The sequence below is a fragment of the Carcharhinus amblyrhynchos genome, unplaced genomic scaffold, assembly GCF_965287045.1.
Source record: "Carcharhinus amblyrhynchos unplaced genomic scaffold, sCarAmb.v2.hapA chromosome_235, whole genome shotgun sequence".
NCBI lineage: Eukaryota > Metazoa > Chordata > Chondrichthyes > Carcharhiniformes > Carcharhinidae > Carcharhinus > Carcharhinus amblyrhynchos.
The window spans coordinates 175,060-194,110 of NW_027649975.1; the positions used below are offsets into that span (position 1 = coordinate 175,060).

The 19,051-nt window shown below is 50.2% G+C and overlaps 1 protein-coding gene across 4 annotated transcripts in view; it reads left to right on the top strand.

Moving 5' to 3' along the window:
• Positions 1–19,051, top strand: part of LOC145338919 (Friend leukemia integration 1 transcription factor-like) — a 74,312-nt gene that overhangs the window by 22,868 nt on the left and 32,393 nt on the right. For all 4 annotated transcript variants that reach the window (XM_080183312.1, XM_080183314.1, XM_080183313.1 and 1 more), the window contains exon 2: positions 14,189–14,376. In XM_080183312.1, coding sequence (XP_080039438.1) covers positions 14,189–14,376 — 188 coding nt within the window. The remainder of the gene's footprint in view (positions 1–14,188; positions 14,377–19,051) is intronic.

The window sequence follows — 19,051 nt, forward strand, 5'->3', positions numbered from 1 at the left end:
CAGGGCCTGTACTGCACTGTAATGTTCCACGTTCCACAGTCACAAACACACTCACTCACACACACACTCTCTCTCTCACAAAGACACACACTCACACACACACATTTGTACACACTCACACACACACACACACACTCACACTCAAACACACACACAAAAACGCACACACACTCACAAACTCACTTACACACACTCTCTCATACACACTCAAACACACAGACTCACACACTCACTCACACATTCACTTAGACACATACACACACAGACTCACACACATATACTCACACACACACATGATTACACTCACACACATACTCACACATACTCATACATGCGCATACACGCACTCACACACATGCACACATACACACTCACACACACACTCGCACACAAACACCCAAACTCACACACTCACACACACAACTCACATACTCACACAGACACTCACACACATACTTACACACACACTCATACTTTCACATTTACACACTCATGCACTTGCGCACTCACACACAGAGTCACACTCACTCACACACACATGCACATACACACACACTCAAACACACACTCACACATAGACTCACACACACACACTCACACACACACACCCATACACTCACACATGCTCACACACTCACACACACTCACCCTCACGCTCACTCACACACAGCCTCAGACACACACCCACGCACGCAGACACAAACTCTCACACACACACACACTCACACAAAAACACACTCACACACATAAACTCACATTCACACAAACACTCACATGTATTCACACTCACTCACTCACACACTCACTCACATGCACACTCGCAAATACACTCACACTCACACGCACTCACATACAACACCCATACAATCACTCACACACACACGCACACACTCACACAGTCATACTTGCACACACTCACGCACACATTCACACACACACCCACAGACATACACACAAACACTCACACACACACACCAGACACACACACTCTCACACACTTGCACACATTCACACACACTCACACTTACACTCTCACGCACTTACACACACTCATACACACACTCTCACACACTCTCACACACTCACTCACACACATATACACTCAAATACACACTCACACAGTCATTCACACACACTCACACACACACACTCACACTCACAGATACGCTCATACACACACTCAGATACACATACTTACACACATTCACACACAGACTTATACACATTCAAACACACACGCACACACACACACACTCACATATATTCACACACACACTCACATACACACACACACTGACACACAAACTCACTTGCACACAATCACTCACACACACTTGCACACACACTCACACTCAGTCACATATACTCACACTCACTCACACACACACTCACACATACTCACACACTCACACTCACTCACTCACTCATTCACTCACACACTCACTCACACATACTCACACTCACTCACTAACACACACACACACATACTCACGCTCACTTACTTACACACTCACTCACATACACACTCACAAACACACATAGTCACACACACTCACACACCCACACTCACACTCATACACACATTCACACACACACACACACACTCACACACACACTCACATTTACATACACTCACTCACACATTCACTCACCCACTCACACACTCACTCATTCACACACACTCACACTCTCACACACTCACACTTACACTCACACTCACACACACACTCATGCACACCCTCACGTACTCACTTACACACTTACACACTCACTCACACACTCACTAACACACTCACACTCAACATAATCTCACAAACACACACACATTCACTCACACATACACTCATACACACACCCACACTCACACTCACATCACTCACATATATGCTCATACACACACTCAGACACACACACACATATACATTCACACACACCCTCAAATGAATTCACACACACACTCTCACACATTCACTCACACACCCACAGACAGACACACAAACACTCACACACACACAGCCGTGCACACACACTCTCACACACACGTACTCTCACTGTGCGCAGTTCTGGTCGCCTCACTACAGGAAGGATGTGGAAGCTATTGAGAGGGTGCAGAGGAGATTTACAAGGATGTTGCCTGGATTGGGAGGCACGCCTTATGAAGATAGGTTGAGGGAGCTGGGACTCTTCTCCCTGGAGAGACGAAGGTTGAGAGGCGACCTGATAGAGGTTTATAAAATGTTGAGAGGAATAGATAGGGTGGATTCTCAGAGGCTATTTCCCAGGGCTGAAATGGTCACTACGAGAGGACACAGGTTTAAGGTGCGGGGAGCAGGTACAGAGGTGATGTTAGGGGAAAGTTTTTCACTCAGAGGGTGGTGAGTGAGTGGAATCGGCTGCCGTCGGTGGTGGTGGAGGCAAACTCGCTGGGGTCTTTTAAAAGACTTCTGGATGAGTACATGGGATCTAATGGGATTGGGAGTTACAGATAGGTCTATGGCTTAGTAGGTATAGATGTGATCGGTGCAACTTGTGGGCCGAAGGGCCTGTTTGTGCTGTAGTGTTCTATGTTCTATATATTCACACACACACATGCTCATTCAGACTCACTCACTCACTCACACACACACTCACACTCATATACACACTCACACACACATACTCACATGTACTCACACATTCTCTCACATGCGTATTCACATACACTCTCACACACTGTCTCTCTAATACACGTTCTCTGTCTCACACAAACACACACTCACACTCTCTCTCTCACACTCACTCTCTCTCACACAGGCACATACACACATACACATTTTCTCTCTCCTCACACACAATTCAACAGACACACATTGAGAGAAATATGAACACTCATAAAAGTATGCAAAAATGTAGACACACAGACACACAGACACACACACAGACACACACACACAGACACACACACAGACACACAGACACACAGACACACACACACACAGAGACACACACACACACACACACACAGAGACACACACACACACACACACACACACACACAGGTAAGTATACAACGAGATGAAAGGAGACAATCAGAGAGCAACACGGACACAAAAGGAAATTAAAAAACTGAAGAGCTGAGGCTGACCAATTGGTTTCTCTGAAAGTAAATCACTCAGAACCAGAGATTGCTGGATAAAGGAAGTAAAACTGTGACCCTCAGGGTTATGCCATTCAGTTATAAGAAATGGAAGTTAATCCGAATGTATAAAACATCACAAGACACAGAAGTGAAAGAGGGAATTTGGAGAGTTAGAAGCACTTTACACAGAATCATTCTGAACAAAAACAATGCAGAGAATTACAAATGGATCAAGTAAGAACGTCAAATAAATGGACAACAACTTGTAAAAAACGGACACAGTGTAGAGGGAGCTTTACTCTGTATCTAACTCCGTGCTGTACCTGTCCTGGGAGTGTTTGATGTGGGGACAGTGTAGAGGGAGCTTTACTCTGTATCGAACCCCATGCTGTACCTGTCCTGGAAGTGTTTGATGTGGGGACAGTGTAGAGGGAGCTTTACTCTGTATCGAACCCCGTGCTGTACCTGTCCTGGGAGTGTTTGATGTGGGGACAGTGTAGAGGGAGCTTTACTCTGTATCTAATCCCGTGCTGTACCTGTCCTGGGAGTGTTTGATGGGGACAGTGTAGAGGGAGCTTTACTCTGTATCTAATCCTGTGCTGTACCTGTCCTGGGAGTGTTTGATGGGGGGACAGTGTAGAGGGAGCTTTACTCTGCATCTAACCCTGTGCTGTACCTGTCCTGGGAGTGATTGATGGGGGACAGTGTAGAGGGAGCTTTACTGTGTATCTAACCCCGTGCTGTACCTGTCCTGGGAGTGTTTGATGGGGGACAGTGTAGAGGGAGCTTTACTCTATATCGAACCCCGTGCTGTACCTGTCCTGGGAGTGTTTGATGGGGACAGTGTAGAGGGAGCTTTACTCTGTATCTAATCCCGTGCTGTACCTGTCCTGGGAATGTTTGATGTGGGACAGTGTAGAGTGAGCTTTACTCTGTATCTAACCCCGTGCTGTACCTGTCCTGGGAGTGTTTGATGGGGGACAGTGTAGAGGGAGCTTTACTCTGTATCTAACCCCGTGCTGTACCTGTCCTGGGAGTGTTTGATGGGGACAGTGTAGAGGGAGCTTTACTCTGTATCTAACGCCGTGCTGTACCTGTCCTGGGAGTGTTTGATGGGGGACAGTGTAGAGGGAGCTTTACTCTGTATCTAACCCCGTGCTGTACCTGTCCTGGGAGTGTTTGATGGGGGACAGTGTAGAGGGAGCTTTACTCTGTATCTAACCCCGTGCTGTACCTGTCCTGGGAGTGTTTGATGGGGGACAGTGTAGAGGGAGCTTTACTCTGTATCTAACCCCGTGCTGTACCTGTCCTGGGAGTGTTTGATGGGGGGACAGTGTAGAGGGAGCTTTACTCTGTTTCTAACGCCGTGCTGTACCTGTCCTGGGAGTGTTTGATGGGGACTGTGTAGAGGGAGCTTTACTCTTTATCTAACCCCGTGCTGTACCTGTCCTGGGAGTGTTTGATGGGGACAGTGTAGAGAGAGCTTTACTCTGTATCTAACCCCGTGCTGTACCTGTCCTGGGAGTGTTTGATGGGGGACAGTGTAGAGGGAGCTTTACTCTGTATCTAACCCTGTGCTGTACCTGTCCTGGGAGTGTTTGATGGGGACAGTGTAGAGGGAGCTTTACTCTGTATCTAACGCCGTGCTGTCCCTGTCCTGGGGGTGTTTGATGGGGACAGTGTAGAGGGAACTTTACTCTGTATCTAACCCTGTGCTGTACCTGTCCTGGGAGTGTTTGATGGGGACAGTGTAGAGGGAGCTTTACTCTGTATCTAACGCCGTGCTGTCCCTGTCCTGGGGGTGTTTGATCATCAATCCAGCAGACAAAGGAGGGGCCATCGTCTTTCTGAACAGAATTGATTACTGTAAAGAAGTGTACCTACAACTGAACAACGAGGAAGACTACAGACAGTTATCCACAGAACCGACCAAAGAACACACTCGTCAACTCAACAATCTGATCAAGACCTTTGATCCGGACCTTCAGAGCACCCTCCGTGCTCTCATTCCACGTACTCCCTGCGTTGGAGATCTCTACTGCCTCCCAAAGATACACAAGGCAAACACACCCGGCCGTCCCATCGTATCGGGCAATGGGACTCTGTGTGAGAACCTCTCCAGGTACGTCGAGGGCATCCTGAAACCCATTGTACAAAGAACCCCCAGCTTTTGTCGTGACGCTACGGACTTCCTACTGAAACTCAGCACACACGGAGCAGTTGAACCAGGGACACTCCTTGTCAGAATCGATATCTTAGTTCTGTACACCAACATCCCCCACAACGATGGCATTGCTGTGACTGCCTCAGTACTCAATGCTGACAACTGCCAGTTTTCAGATGCAATTTTACAACTCATCCGCTTTATCCTGGACCACAATGTCTTCACCTTCAACAACCAGTTTTTCATCCAGACACACGGAACAGCCATGGGGACCAAATTTGCACCTCAATATGCCAACATCTTCATGCACAGGTTTGAACAAGACTTCTTCACCGCACAGGACCTTCAACCGACGCTATACACTAGATACATTGATGACATTTTCTTCCTTTGGCCTCATGGTGAACAATCACTGAAACAACTATATGATAATATCAACAAATTCCACCCCACCATCAGACTCACCATGGAATCGGAATCGGTTGCATTCTTGGACACACGCATCTCCATTAAGGACGGTCACCTCAGCTCCTCACTGTACCGCAAGCCCACGGATAACCTCACAATGTTCCACTTCTCCAGCTTCCACCCTAAACATGTTAAAGAAGCCATTCCCTATGGACAAGCCCTCCGTATACACAGGATCTGCTCAGATGAGGAGGATCATGACAGACACCTCCAAACGCTGAAAGATTCCCCCATAAGAACAGGATATGGCGCTCAACTCATCGAACAACATTTCCGACGCGCCACTGCGAAAATCCGCACTGACCTCCTCAGAAGACAAACACGGGACACGGTGGACAGAGTACCCTTCATCGTCCAGTACTTCCCCGGAGCGGAGAAGCTACAACATCTTCTCCAGAGTCTTCAACATATCATTGATGAAGACGAACATCTCGCCAGGGCCATCCCCACACCCCCACTTCTTGCCTTCAAACAACCGCACAACCTCAAACAGACCATTGTCCACAGCAAACTACCCAGCCTTCAGGAGAACAGTGACCACAATACCACACAACCCTGTCACAACAACCTCTGCAAGACATGCCGGATCATCGACATGGATGACATCATCTCACGTGAGAACACCATCCACCAGTTATACGGTACATACTCTTGTAACTTGTAATGTTGTCTACCTGATACGCTGCAGGAAAGGATGCCCCGAAGCATGGTACACTGGGGAGACCATGCAGACGCTACAACAACGGATGAATGAACATCGCTCAACAATCACCAGACAAGACTGTTCCCTTCCTGTTGGGGAACATTTCAGTGGTCACGGGCATGCGATCTCTGATCTTTGGGTAAACGTTCTCCAAGGTGGCCTTCATGACACACGACAGCGCAGAGTTGCTGAGCAGAGACTGATAGCCAAGTTCCGCACACATGAGGACGGTCTCAACCAGGATCTTGGGTTCATGTCGCACTATCTGTAACCCCCATGACTTGCCTGGGCTTGCAAAATCTCACTAACTGTCCTCTCTGGAGACAATACACATCTCTTTAACCTGTGCTTAACCCTCTCTCCGCTCACATTTTCTGTACCTTTAAGACTTGATTACCTGTAAAGACTCACATTCCAACCATTATTTTATAAATTGAGTTTGTGTCTTTATATACCCTGTTTGTGAACAGAAATCCCACTCACCTGATGAAGGGGAAGCGCTCCGAAAGCTCATGCTAACAAATAAACCTGTTGGACTTTAAACTGGTGTTGTGAGACTTCATACTGTGTTTGATGGGGGACAGTATGGAGGGAGCTTTACTCTGTATCTAACCCCGTGCTGTACCTGTCCTGGGAGTGTTTGATGGGGGACAGTGTAGAGGGAGCTTTACTCTGTATCTAACCCCGTGCTGTACCTGTCCTGGGAGTGTTTGATGGGGGACAGTGTAGAGGGAGCTTTACTCTGCATCTAACCCCGTGCTGTACCTGTCCTGGGAGTGTTTGATGGGGGACAGTGTAGGGGGAGCTTTACTCTGTATCTAACCCCGTGCTGTACCTGTCCTGGGAGTGTTTGATGGGGGGACAGTGTAGAGGGAGCTTTACTCTGTATCTAACCCCGTGCTGTACCTGTCCTGGGAATGTTTGATGGGGGGACAGTGTAGAGGGAGCTTTACTCTGTATCTAACCCTGTGCTGTACCTGTCCTGGGAGTGTTTGATGGGGGACAGTGTAGGGGGAGCTTTACTCTGTATCTAACCCCGTGCTGTACCTGTCCTGGGAGTGTTTGATGGGGGACAGTGTAGGGGGAGCTTTACTCTGTATCTTTTGTTTGTCGTCTATATCAATGATCTGGATGATAATGTGGTAAATTGGATCAGCAAATTTGCTGATGATACAAAGATTGGAGGTGTAGTGGACAGTGAGGAAGGGTTTCAAAGCTTGCAGAGGGATTTGGACCAGCTAGAAAAATGGGCTGAAAATTGGTGTCAGATGGAATTTAACGCAGACAAGTGTGAGGTATTGCACTTTGGAAGGACAAACCAAAGTAGAATGTACAGGGTAAATGATAGGACTCTGAAGAGTGCAGTTGAACAGAGGGATCTGGGAATACAGGTACAGAATTCCCTAAAAGTGACATCACAGGTGGATAGGGTGGTAAAGAGTGCTTTTGGTACATTGGCCTTTATAAATCGGAGTATCGAGTATAAAAGTTGGAGTGTTATGGTGAGGTTATATAAGGCATTGGTGAGGCTGAATTTAGAATATTGTGTACGGTTTTGGTCACCTAGTTACAGGAATGATGTAAATAAGGCTGAAAGAGTGCAGAGAAGGTTCACAAGGATGTTACCGGGACTTGAGAAGCTGAGTTACAGAGGGAGATTGAATAGGTTAGGACTTTATTCCCTGGAGAATGAGGGGAGATTTGATAGAGGTGTATAAGGTGAGATGGGTATAGATAGAGTGAATGCAAGCAGGCTTTTTCCACTGAGGCTAGGGGAGAAAAAAACCAGAGGGCATGGGTTAAGGGTGAAGGGGGGACAGTTTAAAGGGAATATTAGTGGGGGCTTCTTCACACAGAGAGTCGTGGGAGTGTGGAATGAGCTGCCGGATAAAGTGGTAAATGCGGAGTCACTTTTAACATTTAAGAAAAGCTTGGATGGGTACATGGATGAGAGGGGTGTGGAGGGATAGGGTCCAAGTGCAGGTCAGTGGGACTAGGCAGAAAAATGGTTCAGCACAGACAAGAAGGGCCAAAAGGCCTGTTTCTGAGCTGTAATTTTCTATGGTTCTCTGGGTCTACTGGTTCAGTCCATCAACATCGAACTGGAGTGGGGCTGAGGAGGAGTGGAACTGAACCTTTACTCTGACTGTCAGTTTGCCCCAATACCTAACTGCTTATTTTGATGATTCTCCCTCCAGCCTCTCCTTAATTTTTATTCATTCCTGGGATACGGCTGGCCAGCATTTATTGTCCAACCCTAGTTGCCGTTTGGAGGGCAGTTAAGGTTCAACCACATTGCTGTGGCTCTGGAGTCACATGTAGGCCAGACCGGGTAAGGACGGCAGATTTCCTTCCCTCAAGGCCTGTTTCTGTGCTGTAATGTTCTATGGTTCTAACCCCGTGCTGTACCTGTCCTGGGAGTGTTTGATGGGGACAGTGTAGAGGGAGCTTTACTCTGTATCTAACCCCGTGCTATACCTGTCCTGGGAGTGTTTGATGGGGGGACAGTGTAGAGGGAGCTTTACTCTGTATCTAACCCCGTGCTGTACCTGTCCTGGGAGTGTTTGATGGGGGACAGTGTAGAGGGAGCTTTACTCTGTATCTAACCCCGTGCTGTACCTGTCCTGGGAGTGTTTGATGGGGACAGTGTAGAGGGAGCTTTACTCTGTACCTAACCCCGTGCTGTACCTGTCCTGGGAGTGTTTGATGTGGGGACAGTGTACATAGAAACATAGAACATTACAGCACAGTACAGGCCCTTTGGCCCTCGATGTTGTCCCGAGCTATGTCCAATCGCAAGATCAGTGTATCCCACTCCCTATCATTCTGGTGTGCTCCATGTGCCTATCCAATAACCGCTTGAAAGTTCCTAAAGTGTCCGACTCCACTATCACAGCAGGCAGTGCGTTCCACACCCCAACCACTCTCTGAGTGAAGAATCTACCTCGGACATCCCTCCTATATCTCCCACCATCAACCTTATAGTTACTCCCCCTAGTAACAGCTACATCCACCCGAGGAAATAGTCTCTGAACATCCACTCTATCAATCCCCCTCATCATCTTATAAACCTCTATTAAGTCGCATCTCATCCTCCTCCGCTCCAAAGAGAAAAGGCCCAGCTCCCTCAACCTTTCCTCATAAGACCTACCCTCCAAACCAGGCAGCATCCTGGTAAATCTCCTCTGCACTCTCTCCAATGCTTCCACATCCTTCTTTTCGTGAGGTGACCAGAACTGCACACAATATTCCAAATGTGGTCTCAGCAACATCCGGTATAATTGCAGCATAACCCCACGGCTCTTAAACTCAAACGCCCTGTTAATAAATACTATTTAATGGGGACAGTGTAGAGGGAGTTTTACTCTGTATCTAACCCCGTGCTGTACCTGTCCTGGGAGTGTTTGATGGGGACAGTGTAGAGGGAGTTTTACTCTGTATCTAACCCCATGCTGTATCTGTCCTGGGAGTGTTTGATGGGGACAGTGTAGAGGGAGCTTTACTCTGTATCTAACCCCGTGCTGTACCTGTCCTGGGAGTGTTCGATGGGGACAGTGTAGAGGGAGATTTACTCTGTATCTAACCCCGTGCTGTACCTGTCCTGGGAGTGTTTGATGGGGACAGTGTAGAGGGAGCTTTACTCTGTATCTAACGCCGTGCTGTACCTGTCCTGGGAGTGTTTGATGGGGATACAGAGAGTCCGATGTGAATGTCGCAATCCTTTCTCTCTAAGGCCTCTACTCAATGACAGCAAGTAATAAACTTCCCGAAATGCAACTGTTTGCCCTCAAGCAGAGAATATTTTTACAGAGTCTGAGAGTGCAGTCACTGTGTGATGGTCCCACCCTCACTGTGGCCAGTTCTCTGCAATGTCACAATGTGCTGATGCAATGTTCATGCAAGTTCCTCATTGGGTCATAATACACTACTACACCGCTCCAAATAGCCTGATACACAGCCGTGTATACACTCATACACTGCACTGTATACAGTTATGCACAGCCCTGTATACAGTTAAATACAGTCCTGTATACACTTACACACATCATTGTATACACTTATACACAGCCCTGTATACAGTTAAATACAGTCCTGTATACACTTACACACATCATTGTATACACTTATACACAGCCCTGTATGCAGTTATATACAGCCCTGAATGCATTTATATACAGCCCTGGATACACTTATTCACAGCCTTGAATGCACTTATACACAGCCCTGTATACACTTATACACAGCCCTATATACAGTTATACACAGTCCTGTATACATTTATACGCAGCCCTGTATCCAATTATACACAGCCCTGTATCCAGTTATACACGGCCCTGTAGACAGTTATACACAGCCCTGTATCCAGTTATATACAGCCCTGTATCCAGTTGTACACAGCCCTGTATCCAGTTATATGCAGCCCTGTAGACAGTTATACACAGCCCTGTATCCAGTTGTACACAGCCCTGTAGACAGTTATACGCAGCCCTGTAGACAGTTATACACAACCCTGTAGGCAGTTATACACAGCCCTGTATCCAGTTATATACAGCCCTGTAGACAGTTATACGCGGCCCTGTAGACAGTTATACACTGCCCTATAATCAGAGAACCCTACAGTGCAGAAAGAGGCCATTTGGCCCATCGAGTCTGCACTGACCACAATGGCACCCAGGCCCTACCCCCATATCTCTACATATTTACCCACTAATCCCACAAACCTACCCATCTCAGGATACCAATGGGCAATGTTAGCATGGCCAATCAACCTAACCTGCACTTCTTTGGACTGTGGGAGGAAACCGGAGCACCCAAAGGAAACCCATGCAGACACGAGGAGAATGTGCAAACTCCACACAGACAGTGACCTGAGCCGAGAATCAAACCCAGGTCCCTGAAGCTGTGAAGCAGCAATGCTAACCCACTGTGCTACCGTGCCGCCCACTTATATACAGCCCTGCATACAGTTAAATACATTCCGGTGTACACTTATATAGAGCTGGTGTCCCTCACCTGGTGCTCTGTCCCTCACCTGGTGCTCTGTCCCTCACCTGGTGCTCTGTCCCTCACCTGGTGCCCTGTCCCTCACCTGGTGCTCTGTCCCTCACCTGGTGCTCTGTCCCTCACCTGGTGCCCTGTCCCTCACCTGGTGCTCTGTCCCTCACCTGGTGCCCTGTCCCTCACCTGGTGCCCTGTCCCTCACCTGGTGCTCTGTCCCTCACCTGGTGCTCTGTCCCTCACCTGGTGCCCTGTCTCTCACCTGGTCCCTTGTGTTCTCTGCTCTTTGTCTGCCAGTGCTGTACCCTGTGGGGTGTTACTGCAGTGTTACTGCAGTCTGCCAGTGCTGTACCCTGTGGGGTGTTACTGCAGTGTTACTGCAGTCTGCCAGTGCTGTACCCTGTGGGGTGTTACTGCAGTGTTACTGCAGTCTGCCAGTGCTGTACCCTGTGGGGTGTTACTGCAGTGTTACTGCAGTCTGCCAGTGCTGTACCCTGTGGGGTGTTACTGCAGTGTTACTGCAGTCTGCCAGTGCTGTACCCTGTGGGGTGTTACTGCAGTGTTACTGCAGTCTGCCAGTGCTGTACCCTGTGGGGTGTTACTGCAGTGTTACTGCAGTCTGCCAGTGCTGTACTCTGTGGGGTGTTACTGCAGTGTTACTGCAGTCTGCCAGTGCTGTACCCTGTGGGGTGTTACTGCAGTGTTACTGCAGTCTGCCAGTGCTGTACCCTGTGGGGTGTTACTGCAGTGTTACTGCAGTCTGCCAGTGCTGTACCCTGTGGGGTGTTACTGCAGGAGCAGGACGGTTGCAGGAACTGTGAAGACAGTTATCTCAGAACAACATTTGTCTCACTCTCAACAATAAACAAGGGATCTTAAAATAGACTGAGAGGCGCGAAACCACAGCTGAACTGTTCTGCTGACAGAAAGCTTGTGGGATATCTCGGCAGTCAGTTATCAAGTGATACAACACAGTGCCTGTCAGAATTGTCAGTGAGCGCAGAATCTGTCAACAGATACAGCCTTACAATCAAACCCAAATGAAAAACACACTCAGGCAAAAGAAAACTTCCAAACTGGGAGATACACAGCTCTCCCCCAGGGAGAGCAAGCTAAACACATACCTAACTAAGAGCAAATCTGTGTGGACCCCATACCCTAGTGAGAGTCAGTGTGTGTGGGACCTGTACCCCAGTGAGAGTCAGTGTGTGTGGGACCCGTACCCCAGTGAGAGTCAGTGTGTGTGGGACCTGTACCCCAGTGAGAGTCAGTGTGTGTGGGGCATCCGTCCCCCAGTGAGAGTCAGTGTGTGTGGGACCCGTACCCCAGTGAGAGTCAGTGTGTGTGGGACCCGTACCCCAGTGAGAGTCAGTGTGTGTGGGACCCGTACCCCAGTGAGAGTCAGTGTGTGTGGGAGCCGTACCCCAGTGAGAGTCAGTGTGTGTGGGACCCGTACCCCAGTGAGAGTCAGTGTGTGTGGGACCCGTACCCCAGTGAGAGTCAGTGTGTGTGGGACCCGTACCCCAGTGAGAGTCAGTGTGTGTGGGACCCGTACCCCAGTGAGAGTCAGTGTGTGTGGGACCCGTACCCCAGTGAGAGTCAGTGTGTGTGGGACCCGTACCCCAGTGAGAGTCAGTGTGTGTGGGGCATCTGTCCCCCAGTGAGAGTCAGTGTGTGTGGGACCCGTACCCCAGTGAGAGTCAGTGTGTGTGGGACCCGTACCCCAGTGAGAGTGAATGTGTGTGGGACCCGTACCCCAGTGAGAGTCAGTGTGTGTGGGACCCGTACCCCAGTGAGAGTCAGTGTGTGTGGGACCTGTACCCCGGTGAGAGTCAGTGTGTGTGGGACCCGTACCCCAGTGAGAGTCAGTGTGTGTGGGAGCCGTACCCCAGTGAGAGTCAGTGTGTGTGGGACCTGTACCCCAGTGAGAGTCAGTGTGTGTGGGACCCATACCCCAGTGAGAGTCAGTGTGCGTGGGACCCGTACCCCGGTGAGAGTCAGTGTGTGTGGGACCCGTACCCCAGTGAGAGTCAGTGTGTGTGGGACCCACACCCCAGTGAGAGTCAGTGTGTGTGGGACCCGTACCCCAGTGAGAGTCAGTGTGTGTGGGACCCGTACCCCAGTGAGAGTCAGTGTGTGTGGGACCCGTACCCCAGTGAGAGTCAGTGTGTGTGGGACCCGTACCCCAGTGAGAGTCAGTGTGTGTGGGACCCGTATCCCAGTGAGAGTCAGTGTGTGTGGGACCCGTATCCCAGTGAGAGTCAGTGTGTGTGGGACCCATACCCCAGTGAGAGTCAGTGTGTGTGGGACCCGTACCCCAGTGAGAGTCAGTGTGTGTGGGACCCACACCCCAGTGAGAGTCAGTGTGTGTGGGACCCGTACCCCAGTGAGAGTCAGTGTGTGTGGGACCCGTACCCCAGTGAGAGTCAGTGTGTGTGGGACCCGTATCCCAGTGAGAGTCAGTGTGTGTGGGACCCGTATCCCAGTGAGAGTCACTGTGTGTGGGACCCGTACCCCAGTGAGAGTCAGTGTGTGTGGGACCCGTACCCCAGTGAGAGTCAGTGTGTGTGGGACCCGTACCCCAGTGAGAGTCAGTGTGTGTGGGACCCGTACCCCAGTGAGAGTCAGTGTGTGTGGGAGCCGTACCCCAGTGAGAGTCAGTGTGTGTGGGACCTGTACCCCAGTGAGAGTCAGTGTGTGTTGGGATTTAAGGGTGCATTCTAATTTCTCTCTACAGGAGGCTCTGTCTGTTGTGAGTGAGGACCAGGCTCTCTATGAATCTTCCTTCGCTGCCTCGCACCTGATGAAGACTGAGATTGGTGATTACAGTGGAAAAGGGAGTCCAGAGATTGGTGAGCAAGACTGGACCAGTCCAAGCAACCGGGTGACGGTGAAGCGGGAGGTGGAACAGGTGAACGGCACAAGGTATGATCGAACAGCTCCAAGCTCTGAGACTGACCCTCACTCGACTGAATTCCTCCCTCATCTGATCCCCAAACTGTACAGGTGGCTGGAGTTTCCGTATCCCCCGGTTAGACCCACACTCGGAGCACTGTGCACAGTTCCGGTCTCCGTGTCCCTCAGTTAGACCCACACTGGGAGCACTGTGCACAGTTCCAGTCTCCATATCCCTCGGTTAGACCCACACTCGGAGCACCGTGCACAGTTCCGGTCTCCATATCCCCTTGGTTAGACCCACAATTGGAGCACCGTGCACAGTTCCGGTCTCCATATCCCCTCGGTTAGACCCAGACTCGGAGCACTGTGCACAGTTCCAGTCTTCATATCCCCTCGGTTAGACCCAGACTCGGAGCACTGTGCACAGTTCCAGTCTCCATATCCCTCGGTTAGACCCACACTCGGAGCACCGTGCACAGTTCCAGTCTTCATATCCCCTCGGTTAGACCCAGACTCGGAGCACTGTGCACAGTTCCAGTCTCCATATCCCTCGGTTAGACCCACACTGGGAGCACTGTGCACAGTTCCAGTCTCCATTTCCCTCGGTTACACCCACACTTGGAGCACTGTTCACAGTTCCAGTCTCCATATCCCCCAATTAGACCCACACTTGGAGCACTGTGCACAGTCCCAGTCTCCATATCCCTCGGTTAGACCCACACTGGGAGCACTGTTCACAGTCCCAGTCTCCATATCCCTCGGTTAGACCCACACTGGGAGCATTGTGCACAGTTCCAGTCTCCATATCCCTCGGTTAGACCCACACTGGGAGCATTGTGCACAGTTCCAGTCTCCATATCCTTCGGTTAGACCCACACTCGGAGCACTGTGCACAGTTCCAGTCTCCGTATCCCCTGGTTAGACCCACACTGGGAGCACTGTTCACAGTTCCAGTCTCCATATCCCTCGGTTAGACCCACACTCGGAGCACCGTGCACAGTTCCAGTCTCCATATCCCCCGGTTAGACCCACACTCGGAGCACTGTGCACAGTTCCAGTCTCCATATCCCTCGGTTAGACCCACACTCGGAGCACTGTGCACAGTTCCAGTCTCCATATCCCTCGGTTAGACCCACACTCGGAGCACTGTGCACAGTTCCAGTCTCCATATCCCTCGGTTAGACCCACACTCAGAGCACTGTGCACAGTTCCAGTCTCCATATCCCTTGGTTAGACCCACACTTGGAGCACTGTGCACAGTCCCAGTCTCCATATCCCTCGGTTAGACCCACACTGGGAGCACTGTTCACAGTCCCAGTCTCCATATCCCTCGGTTAGACCCACACTGGGAGCATTGTGCACAGTTCCAGTCTCCATATCCCTCGGTTAGACCCACACTGGGAGCATTGTGCACAGTTCCAGTCTCCATATCCTTCGGTTAGACCCACACTCGGAGCACTGTGCACAGTTCCAGTCTCCGTATCCCCTGGTTAGACCCACACTGGGAGCACTGTTCACAGTTCCAGTCTCCATATCCCTCGGTTAGACCCACATTCGGAGCACCGTGCACAGTTCCAGTCTCCATATCCCCCGGTTAGACCCACACTCGGAGCACTGTGCACAGTTCCAGTCTCCATATCCCTCGGTTAGACCCACACTCGGAGCACTGTTCACAGTTCCAGTCTCCATATCCCTCAGTTAGACGTACACTCGGAGCTCCGTGCACAGTTCCAGTCTCCATATCCCTCGGCTAGACCCACACTTGGAGCACTGTGCGCAGTTCCAGTCTCCATATCCCCCGGTTAGACCCATATTTGGAGCACTGTGCGCAGTTCCAGTCTCCATATCCCCCAATTAGACCCACACTTGGAGCACTGTGCATAGTTCCAGTCTCCATACTCCCCGTTTAGACCCATACTCGGAGCACTGTGCACAGTTCCAGTCTCCATATTCCCCGGTTAGACCCACACTGGGAGCACTGTGCACAGTTCCAGTCTCCATATCCCTCGGTTAGACCCACACTGGGAGCATTGTGCACAGTTCCAGTCTCCATATCCTTCGGTTAGACCCACACTCGGAGCACTGTGCACAGTTCCAGTCTCCGTATCCCCTGGTTAGACCCACACTGGGAGCACCGTGCACAGTTCCAGTCTCCATATCCCCCGGTTAGACCCACACTCGGAGCACTGTGCACAGTTCCAGTCTCCATATCCCTCGGTTAGACCCACACTCGGAGCACTGTGCACAGTTCCAGTCTCCATATCCCTCGGTTAGACCCACACTCGGAGCACTGTGCACAGTTCCAGTCTCCATATCCCTCGGTTAGACCCACACTCAGAGCACTGTGCACAGTTCCAGTCTCCATATCCCTTGGTTAGACCCACACTTGGAGCACTGTGCACAGTCCCAGTCTCCATATCCCTCGGTTAGACCCACACTGGGAGCACTGTTCACAGTCCCAGTCTCCATATCCCTCGGTTAGACCCACACTGGGAGCATTGTGCACAGTTCCAGTCTCCATATCCCTCGGTTAGACCCACACTGGGAGCATTGTGCACAGTTCCAGTCTCCATATCCTTCGGTTAGACCCACACTCGGAGCACTGTGCACAGTTCCAGTCTCCGTATCCCCTGGTTAGACCCACACTGGGAGCACTGTTCACAGTTCCAGTCTCCATATCCCTCGGTTAGACCCACACTCGGAGCACCGTGCACAGTTCCAGTCTCCATATCCCCCGGTTAGACCCACACTCGGAGCACTGTGCACAGTTCCAGTCTCCATATCCCTCGGTTAGACCCACACTCGGAGCACTGTTCACAGTTCCAGTCTCCATATCCCTCAGTTAGACGTACACTCGGAGCTCCGTGCACAGTTCCAGTCTCCATATCCCTCGGCTAGACCCACACTTGGAGCACTGTGCGCAGTTCCAGTCTCCATATCCCCTGGTTAGACCCATATTTGGAGCACTGTGCGCAGTTCCAGTCTCCATATCCCCCAATTAGACCCACACTTGGAGCACTGTGCATAGTTCCAGTCTCCATACTCCCCGTTTAGACCCATACTCGGAGCACTGTGCACAGTTCCAGTCTCCATATTCCCCGGTTAGACCCACACTGGGAGCACTGTGCACAGTTCCAGTCTCCATATCCCTCGGTTAGACCCACACTGGGAGCATTGTGCACAGTTCCAGTCTCCATATCCTTCGGTTAGACCCACACTCGGAGCACTGTGCACAGTTCCAGTCTCCGTATCCCCTGGTTAGACCCACACTGGGAGCACCGTGCACAGTTCCAGTCTCCATATCCCTTAGTTAGACCCACACTGGGAGCACCGTGCACAGTTCCAGTCTCCATATCCCTTAGTTAGACCCACACTCGGAGCACCGTGCACAGTTCCAGTCTCCATATCCCTTAGTTAGACCCACACTCGGAGCACTGTGCACAGTTCCAGTCTCCCTATCCCCCCGATTAGACCCACAGTCGGAGCACTGTTCACAGTTCCAGTCCCCATATCTCCTAGTTAGACCACACTTGGGCACCCAGGTTCAAATCCCACCACAGCAGACAGTGGAACCTGAATTCTGTATAAATTATCTGGAACTAAGGATCTACTGATGACCATGAAACCATTGTCAATTGTCAGAAAAACCCATCTAGTTGACTAATGTCCTTTAGGGAAGGAAATCTGCCGTCCTTACCCGGTCTGGCCTACATGTGACTCCAGAGCCACAGCAATGTGGTTGAACCTTAACTGCCCTCCAAACGGCAACTAGGGTTGGACAATAAATGCTGGCCAGCCGTATCCCAGGAATGAATAAAAATTAAGGAGAGGCTGGAGGGAGAATCATCAAAATAAGCAGTTAGGTATTGGGGCAAACTGACAGTCAGAGTAAAGGTTCAGTTCCACTCCTCCTCAGCCCCACTCCAGTTCGATGTTGATGGACTGAACCAGTAGACCCAGAGAACCATAGAAAATTACAGCTCAGAAACAGGCCTTTTGGCCCTTCTTGTCTGTGCTGAACCATTTTTCTGCCTAGTCCCACTGACCTGCACTTGGACCCTATCCCTCCACACCCCTCTCATCCATGTACCTGTCCAAGTTTTTCTTAAATGTTAAAAGTGACCCCGCATTTACCACTTTATCCGGCAGCTCATTCCACACTCCCACCACACTCTGCGTGAAGAATCCCCCCCCTAATATTCCCTTTAAACTGTCCCCCCTTCACCCCTAACCCATGCCCTCTGGGTTTTTTTCTCCCCTAGCCTCAGTGGAAAAAGCCTGCTTGCATTCACTCTATCGATACCCATCTTACCTTATACACCTCTATCAAATCTCCCCTCATTCTCCAGGGAATAAAGTCCTAATCTATTCAATCTCTCTCTGTAACTCAGCTTCTCAAGTCCCAGCAACATCCTTGTGAACCTTCTCTGCACTCTTTCAACCTTATTTACATCCTTCCTGTAACTAGGTGACCAAAACTGTACACAATACTCTGAATTCAGCCTCACTAATGCCTTATATAACCTCACCATAACACTCCAACTTTGATACTCGATACTCCGATTTATAAAGGTCAATGTACCAAAAGCACTCTTTACCACCCTATCCACCTGTGACATCACTTTTAGGGAATTCTGTACCTGTATTCCCAGATCCCTCTGTTCAACTGCACTCTTCAGAGTCCTACCATTTACCTATACGT